The following is a 9,154-nucleotide window of genomic DNA, read 5'->3' on the forward strand; positions in this document are numbered from 1 at the left end:
AGCTCTCCGGGGGGCTGTCCCATTCCTCGCGCTAAAGCGGTGCCGCCTGACGGGCAGCAGGGAGGGCTGTGGCCGAGGTTCTTGGCGGGCAGCTCCTGGGGCGCTGGCCGGCTCCCTGGACGCCGGCCGGCTCCCTGGACGCCGTGTTCCTGACGCAGCGGTGACGGTGGTGAAGCCGACTTTCCGATACCGTGAAGAGCCTCCGGCCAGTCACAAGGGCGGAAGCCTGTGCGGGGCCTAGTGTGAGCGTAGATCCTGTGACACGCACACTCTGCGTGTCTGTAGCAGCGGGACCTGGGAGGTGACGAAGCCCTGTTTCACCCGTGTTGGAGCCCCTCTCAACGGCTCCACCTGCAGAGCCCGCGATGGGGTCTTGCCTGACACCGTCCCGGTGCACCTGGTCACACGAGCAGGGGGCTGCCAGGTTCGGGGCCACAGACAGACCCTGAGCGGGGCAGAGGTGGATGAGGTCAGGCGTGGTGAGGAGGCAGGGGCGCGGGGGCCACCGAGGAAATCCCCAGTCGGAGCCGCGGCGGGAGCTGGTGCAGTGCTGGGTTGGGGCCCGGCTGGCAGAGGGAGGGGGCCGCGCTGGGTGTTCCGGGGTGACACGGGGACGAGGAAGGCTGGGCAGGGCGCCCACCTCGTCTGCTAAGTGACCACACTTGATGACCAGCAGAGTGGACATCACTCCTCCACCTGCATTGCCAAGGCTGTCACTTCCTGAAGGGGATGCTCAAAAGCCTGCAGGTGTTCATCCACAATAGAGAACGAATGTTTCATTAAAATAAAGTAGTAGGAGGGGTTTTGGAAACGTGATTGTACGGGAAATTTTACCATAAACGTTTAAAGACTTTTTTTTTCAATCGAAGGGCTTCTAAATCTCAGCTTGTTTAATTTAGTATATATGTTTTTAATTCTAAGGGCTTTATTCACGGAAGGAAGAGCAGTCAGATGGGACGCTGGGCCTAGGCCAGGGTGCCCGGCCCTCCCGAGGGGGTGGGGGGCGCCTGTCGAGGGCCCTCGGGCATCTAAGGTGTGGACCACCCTGAGCAGAGGACAGGGACCTGCCTTCCGAGGCACTGCCGGGAGAGGGCCATTCTCTTAGGCTGGCTCCATCCGTGGTGTCTGCCTTCTGTCCTCACTCTTAACTGCTTCCTGAATAGCAGACCGTTTCCGTGACTTGCAGTATTGTCAGATAAAAGCACGTCTTCAGTTTCTGCGTGTCTTCCTGCGTAGCTGTGTACAGATGTTGTAATCAAAGGCAAAATGGTGCTGAATGGAAAGTGCTTCTCTCTCCTTTGAAATCAATGAATATTTCATGGAAACTGGCCATCGTTTGTCTGAATTTGAACCATTTGGTAGCTCTTGGTGCCCATCCAGGTGCACTGTGACGGAGGAGTGTCTCCACCTGGCTTTGCCTCAGCCGACGCCAGTGTGCTTCTGGCTGTGCAGGCGGCGGTGCTGCGCTGGGGGCGCCTGGACACGGGCGGGCGGACGGACGGATGGACGACGCTCTCCTCACTGGGACGCGGAGCCCTGGCTTTGCTCAGGTCTTAGGGACCCAAGAGTGGGAGCGGGCGAAGTCTGCATGGGAGCCGAGTGTGGCGGGCGGGCAGCTGCTTCTCCCTGTATTTGCTGGGTCTCTGCCCAAGTCCTCTTTGAGGATGGTTGCTGCTAACTCCAGCACAGTTTCTGTCCCCGCAGAGGTGGACGTTTTGTCTTGTCAGACTCAGACCATAAGAAGGTGTTCACTGTAAATACTGAATAGTGGAGCATGCCAGGTTGATTTAGGGGTAAAAGCCTCATTTGATAGTTGGGCAGCTTTCAGCTGGTTTCTTAATTAAAAGTAAACCTCGTCTCCCGCCGTGCCACGTCCAAGGTGCATGGGGGCTGCTTCCCCCGCGGCCCTGTTGCTGACACACCCGGACACAGATCCTGGTTTGGGTCTTGGCTCAGGAAATCCACACACACCTTTTCAGCTGTCCCTCGTCCCTGGGTTTGTCCACTTCTCTCTTTGTACGGGTGGTCTGGGGCTGACCCTTTCTTTCACCGTGAAGACTCGGGGACCTACATGCAGCTAGGAAGGCTCGTTTCATCCACACGGGACATTGTGGACACGTTTGCTCCCGCAATTTGGAGGGGGTCGGGCAGGGGTGCTGACGCCCCGGTGCTCAGTCTGACCAGTACCCCTTGTCTGGAAATGATAGTTCAGTGGCCTTCCACCTAGTTCTCATCTACTTGATGAGTCATAAGCCTCACCACTGCCCTCAAAGGGAGGTCGGTAAGTAAGCACCCCCCTTGTAACCATGGGACAGAGGCCCTGTGCGGAGCCGGGGGGGCGCCCCGGGCCCCCGGAGGGAGCCCTGTCTCTGCACGCAGGCAGCGTGCTCACTGCTGCTGCGCCGTCTCGGGGCGCCCTTTCCTCTCCAGGGGTCACACTCAACAGTGGGCACGCCCACAGGGGCCCCAGGCAGAAAATGGGGCCTTCGGGGGAAAGCTGCCCCTGCCACCGCCCCAGTGGTAGTAGCCCTTTGACTGTGTCCAGCGTGCCGTTGCCAGGCGCCTGTCGTGAGGTTGCGGAGTGGGGTGGAGCCAGACGTGCCCTCACCTCCCTAAAGGTCACTGCCGAGACCCCGGTAGCACAGTGAATCATATTCTTCCACGAGTAAGTCATCTCCACGGTGCTAGTTACATTTCAGGTCTCCATGCAGCCATAACGTGCACAGGTGAAGTAGAGAAGGTTTGACTGCTTCAAAAACAGCCCAATTCAAATGTAAAATCCTGGGGAAGATTAGTGGGGAAATGCATAACTAACACTCCTCCAACTCTGGAGCTTTATTAGATCGCTTACGGGTGTGTGTAGATGAAGTAGTTGAGAGCTGAAAGCATTTAAAAATACTAGCTGCTTAGTTAGATGCTGGTCTCCAGGGAGTTTACTGTTTTCGAAACAAATGTAAATGTTAAGTAATTGAATCCTACCCTCACCTGTGATGCCTGTGACCGCAAAGGGTAGAGTCTAGAGAATTTTGCCAAGTCGGGGGTGTATCATTTTTGTTAGGAGGCATATAAAGCTGTTGCAAGTTGTAGGGCTGGCACACCTCCCGAGGACAGGACCCCATCTCCCTGGATTTAACGCAGTGCCTTAGCCTCCACACACAGCATCTTTGACCTGAAACGTGATTCATGCCGCAAGCCCTGGTGTTGGCACCTTAGAGGTTAAGCTCTTCACAGGTAGCATAGCCCATCTGCATTGAGGACAGCGAGGACAGTCGTGGGCCCTGGGCTGCTGAGAGGATGCCCCCGGCCAGGGCTCCCCAGCCCTCCCCGCCCCCGCCCGCGTGGCCGAGCACATTCCTCTGCTGCTCCTGCTCACGGGGCTGGCCAACGCTCCAGCTTGTGGCTCGGCTGGGGACCTGTTCTGCCAGCTCTGGGGCCGTGTCGGTGAGAGTCGGTCCAGAGAGGGCCACGAGAGCTAGTTGAGCTATTGACTATGCCCCAGACTGGATATTAGTGAGCTGTGAATTATTCAGTAAGTGGCTGTTACAGCGAGTGAGAGATTTACTATTTTAAGTTAAAATAATTCATTTTGATTAGAAAGCGAACTTGATAGAGTATCTTTCACATCTGAGCAGAACCATCTGGATGCCATGCTCAGTGCAGTGGGCCTGGCCTTCCTGTGTCCACGCCCTCCTTTGCCCAGCTCCTCCTTCCCCTGAGTCACCACTGTCATTAGAAGGGCAGGCAGAGGACATTCTGGAAGCCATTCCTCTTATCATGAGTGGGTGTCTTCATGGGCACCTCAGCCCTTGAATGTCAGCCTGTGAAACGAGGCGCTGAGCACAGTGGGGAGGGGGGCCAGCAGTACCTCGCCGATCCATGCGGATGCTGGGCCAGCCCAGCTCACTCTGGCATGCCAGGTCTTCCTCCTCCTCGGGGGCGGGATGGGACATCCGCCACCCTCGTGCTCGGCATGTCACCCCATCTCTGTTGGAATTTAGGAAGGGTGACAGGCGCTCAGAACTACACAATGGGTGTCTAGGGACAACTCTTTGATCTGTGATCAACTTCAAATCACAGAAAGAATAGGAAAAACAGTGCTGATTTTCTTTTTTAGTGAGTCAACCAAAAATATATAGCATGAATGTCTTTTACACAATAGTGATTTATGTGTAAATTGAGTTTATACAATTTGATTAATTCAAAATATGCTGTTGAAACAAAATTTTGGTGCCGTGTTTATCGTTTCTCCCTAACTTACTGATCTGTGACGTGGGCTTCTCTGTTCCCCTGTTGGTATTCCAGGTTTATTACTGTGAGGGTGGCGGAGCCGTACAGAAACAGTAGCATTCCTGGTCCAGTGCACCACAATCCAGAATGTGTGGACCAAGAATTTGTTAAGAAATCATGATGTTTTAAGAACTGTGCAATGTTCTGAAATTCCCAGCGTGTTGTGCGCGAGATCTGACCTCTGTTGCCCCTGTCCTGAACACCTTTGGGCTTTAAGCCGCACGTCCTGTGTTGACAGAGACCTGAGCGTTCGGTAGCTTTTGAGAAGTTACTGGTCATTGAATGTCTTTCTAAACCTGCAAGAACATTTGTTTTAGGCATTTTGGTCAGCATCACTTTTCCCATCAATTGTCATTTTGACACCAGTGACTCATGAATTTATCGAAGGGCGTGTGCTATATCGATCCGTATAATTTTGTTGATCATTATAATTGAGTTGTAGAATTGGTCCTTAATTGAACCTTTAATTTTAGTATGAATAGCTTAATTTACATATTGCAGCTCATAAGTTAAAGTCGAAAGGGGGTGCTGCCTTCCTGATTTGTAGCAAGAGGCAAATGAAGGAACACAGCTAAGAGTTTGTTTAGAAAACATCCTGGTACATACAGGCTTCCTTCCCAGTAGGTGAACGTCCTGGAGTGTGTGCGTGCTGGCCTTCCCCACCTCCCCCAGCGCGCCTCTACCCTAGCGTTGTGTATAATTGAAAATCTGTAATAATTTTAGCACTGGGCAAACGCACGTGTGCATTGGGCCCTTGGTTTTGTGGTTTGTGGGCCCGTCAGGCTGGGCAGGTGCGCGGCGCAGTCTGCATCTTTTGCAGCCGGTCTTCGAACACTTGGTTCTATTTTGCCACAGAATTTCCCCCTCCTCCTCCCTCTGGAAACCATCCCCCCGCTGCCCTTCACACCCAGAGTTGACCCCTGAAGGACAAAAGCTACAATTCGATTCTAAAATTTGCACAACTGTTTTGCTTTTTAGGTCTTGAGTCACCGCGTCCAAACATAATACTGGGGTTAGTAATCTGCCAAAAAATACAGCGGCCTTCAAATGCTGGCGAATCAGACAAGACAGAGGAGAAGCGGCCCCGTATTCAGACACAAGAAGAAATGGATGCCGTCCACCCCAGAATGCCAGCAGCCCTGCTCCCTGAGAAGAAGCCCCGCAAGTACCCGCTGCGCCCAGGGGACGCGGCTGTCAGCAGCACACCCCCGGGGTCTCCCCCACCCCCATCCCCTCCTCCAGAAGCACCAGGTGCGCCGGCCTCATCTTCCGGGTTACGGATACTGTCGTCGCTCAAACCAGGAGCCACGAACACTGTCACAGCATCACCCGCGTCAGTGACGGTTGCGGTGGCCGCTCCCTCTGTCACTACTTCTTCTTCAAAAACAGCTTCACCCCTAGAATATATCCTGCAGACTCTCTTTGGGAAGAAGAAGGCGTTTGACACCCCCACCAAAGAGCCTGCCGAGTCGGCCCCAGCCCCCCACCAAGACTCGAGAGCCAAAGCCGGCGGCGGGGTGCCGTCGGCGCTTCTGCTGGACCCAATTGTCCAGCAGTTTGGTCAGCTCTCAAAAGACAGAGCTCTGGAGGAGGAGGAAGACGACAGGCCGTATGACCCCGAGGAAGAGTACGGTCCTGAGAGAGCCTTGGACACTCAGCTCGGAGACCGCGGGAGACGCCAGGACACGGACAAGGCCGCGGAGGCAGCTGAGCGGGAGGAGGTGGCCTATGACCCGGAGGACGAGACGATCCTAGAAGAAGCCAAAGTGACCGTCGACGACCTGCCCACCAGAATGTGTGTGGACGCGCACGGCGGGCCTGGCCTGCAGGCGCCCTCCCTGGCCGAGCGGCAGCAGATGATAGAGGAGCTCACCAAGCAGATCGAGGAGCAGCAGAAGCAGGTGGAGGAGCAGGAGGAGGCGCTCAGGCAGCAGAGGGCGGCCATCGGGGCCTCCATGGCCCACTTCTCCGTGTCGGACGCGCTCATGTCGCCGCCGCCGCCCAAGCCCGCGCTCCCCGCTGGCAGCCAGGCCCCGGGCCCGAGCGCCGAGGCGCGGCTGAGCCGGGACCCGCGGCAGGCCAGGCGGCTGGCCACGGAGGGCAACGAGAGTGAGGCCGCGCCCCGAGGCCCCCGCCGGCCGGAGTAGCGCCCGGAGGGGCCGCTGCTCCCCCGGGGCCACTTCCAGCCCAGGCGGAGCCAGAGTCAGCCCCTCCACCGTGGGCTCCGGGCGAAGAGGCCCCACTGCCGGCCAAGCAGGACGGCCCCCTGCGCGAGCCCACAGAAAGCCCGGGGCCTGAGGGCGCGGCCGGCGTGGAGGGCGCGGCCAGGCCTGCCCGGAAGGTGCTGCTGCCCACGCTGCAGGGCGCCTCCTTCCAGCCCCTCTTCCCTTGGCAGCACGACGGCCAGACCTTCCACCCTCCCGGAAGAAGGGATTCTTTCTCGGGTCCAGTGTACGCCTCTCAGGAAAAACCTCTGGGCTCTTGCCAGTACGAGGATCAGAGAAATGCGCAGTTTCCCGAAAAACGTGACTCCCTGGCAGCTGAAACCGCAGGAGACAGAGAGCCACAGCCCAGGCCGGGTGAGGGGGCCGGCACGTTCCCCACCGCAGCAGAGAAAGGGGGGCCTGTGCCCCAGTTCCAAGGCCAGCGGGAGCCTGCACCGCGCGTTCTCGGGATGTCGGGCCTTCACGGCCCCAATTTCACAGGCCCACGGGGGCCAGTCCCTCCGTTCTCGGAAGAGAATTCTAATAACGATGGGCCGAGAGGGGGGCCTCCACCAGGCAGATTCGGGCCCCCAAACGGGCCCATCCCTTCTTTGTTCTCAGGGCCACACGGGCCACCTCCCTACAGGGATGGGAGGGGCCCATCCGTTTCCCACGTGGACGGGCCCAGGGGAGCAGGGCCGCCTCCATTTGGAGACCGCAAGGACCCCCACGGGGAGAAGAGGGAGTTCCCGGAGGCCCCGTACGGTGAGGCCTCGGGCCCCCCTGGCCAGAGCGAGGGGCCCGAGCAGGCCCCGTTCCTGGGAAGCGGGCACCACGCCTTTGCAGTTCGGGGGCCAGAGGAGGCCTCTGCTGTCCCAGTTTAAAGGACCCCGAGGTGGCCCTCCTCCCCCTCAGTTCAGAGGTCAGAGAGGCCCCCCCGCGGGCCACTTTGTGGGCCGAGGGGGCCACACCCTGGGCAGTTTGAAGGCCCCCGGGGTCAAGCTCCTGGATCCGTGCCGGGACCCAGGGGGAGGCAGCCTCAGCGGTTCGAAGAGCAGAGGGTCCACTCGCCGCCCAGGTTCACCGGCCAGAGGGCACCGGCGCCCTTGCCCTTAGGGGGTCCCCGGGGGGCCACTCCCTTCCCCGAGAAGAGCGAATCGGTGCTTCCACACTTCCACTGCCAGGGCCCGGCCACCCCCGGAGCCAAGCCGGCGCCCCGGGCGCTGCTGGAGCTGCCCAGCCACCCGCCCGCGCCACCCACCGCGCCGGCCCCAGGCCCCGAGGCCGAATTCGGCGAGGTCAGGGGCCACGAGTACAGAGGCCCAGGCTGCAAGGGGCGGCCCCGGGACAAGGCCCCGGAGGAGCCCGAGGCCCCACCGCCCGACAGCCGCCTGGGCCAGGCCCTCGAGGACCGGCGGCGCGAGCGGGAGCGTGGGAAGCCATGGGAGGGGGAACGCGGCCGGACCTGGAGCCGCGAGCAGGACTGGGACCGAGGCCGAGAGTGGGACCAACCCCGCGACAAGGACACTGGCCGCGAGTGGGACCGCGGCCGCGAGCGCAACGCGGGCAGGGGCGAGCGGCGCGAGTGGCACTGGGCCCGAGGATGGAGCTGCCACCGCGACCGCAGACGTGACCGGGAGAGGTCCTGCAGCAGGGACCACGAAGGCGACAAGGTCCGCGAGCAGGAGCGCCGGAGGGACCGCAGTCGGAGCCCGGAGCGACCCCGGGACCCCAAGGCCGCGGCCCTGCGGGGCGCCGCCCCCGCCACCCAGACCTAGGGCCGCCCGTGAAGCCGCGCTCACGTGCTAAGTAGGTGGTCTTGGAAAGAGCTGGGAGCTGACGCACAGGACAGAACCTTCTGGACTTGAGAAATTACTGTAATTTTGTGTGTGATTATTTCTTAGCAAATTTCACACCTTTACAATTCTGACGCTTTTTAAGTAAAAACAAAAAACTAAGAACTCTTTAACATGTCCATTTGAATGTACTGAAATGGGAAAGTACCTACAAGAGCATATTGCTTTTCAGATTATAAAGTTATGTTTTCTCATAACTTGACTGTTGTAAATTTTAAGGGAGTTTAGTGGACCTCAGAGCCATACCTTTCCTGACATCTTCTCATCTGTGATACCTGTTTCCAGAAGCTAACTTCACAGGGTTCGGGGCAGGCGGCCGCGTGTTTCTGTGCATGGCTGTGTCGGCTCGTCTCTGGAATGTTGAGAAACACCAGACTTACAGGTGCATCTTTCTGTTGTCATGAAGAAATTTGAAATACAAATTTCAACCAGGAAACAAAAACACATTTCTTGGTTTTGCTCAGTGTTTAGGTATCGCCTTACATGTTCCCCCCAGCCCCAAACAGGATTAAAAGCAACATCTGAATAGAAATTGTGGAATTTTAAAGAACAATTTATTTTGAAAGGTGTAAATTTTACCAGCCTAAAGAAAGTGAGAAAAGAAAGCAATTAAGTGTACTTTAAAAGGCAGGGTGGGTGGAGGGAGTAGGTTTCTTTGATTTGGATAATGAGGAACAAACGTTTTTGTTTGTTGAACTTTACCATCTGAGCGGTTCGTTCTCTGTCCCGGGAAAGGTGCACGAGCTCTGCACTGTGGTACTTGTCAGGTGACAAATCTCGACGTTTGTCGTTGAAACGGAACAATAT

General features: G+C 57.6%; 1 protein-coding gene across 1 annotated transcript in view; it reads left to right on the plus strand.

Annotated features, from left to right (window-relative positions):
* The window catches only part of LOC309806866 (death-inducer obliterator 1-like), a 56,158-nt gene extending 47,636 nt beyond the window's left edge, over positions 1 to 8,522 (plus strand). Inside the window, 4 exon segments of the mRNA XM_082625880.1 lie at positions 5,266 to 6,411; positions 6,414 to 7,317; positions 7,319 to 7,440; positions 7,443 to 8,522. Of these exon segments, the coding sequence (XP_082482006.1) occupies positions 5,266 to 6,411; positions 6,414 to 7,317; positions 7,319 to 7,440; positions 7,443 to 8,269 (2,999 nt within the window). The 3' untranslated portion in view covers positions 8,270 to 8,522.
* The last annotated feature ends 632 nt before the right edge of the window (positions 8,523 to 9,154 follow it).

The sequence above is a fragment of the Mesoplodon mirus genome, assembly GCF_964341445.2.
Source record: "Mesoplodon mirus genome assembly, chromosome: 6".
Classification (NCBI taxonomy): Eukaryota; Metazoa; Chordata; class Mammalia; order Artiodactyla; family Ziphiidae; genus Mesoplodon; species Mesoplodon mirus.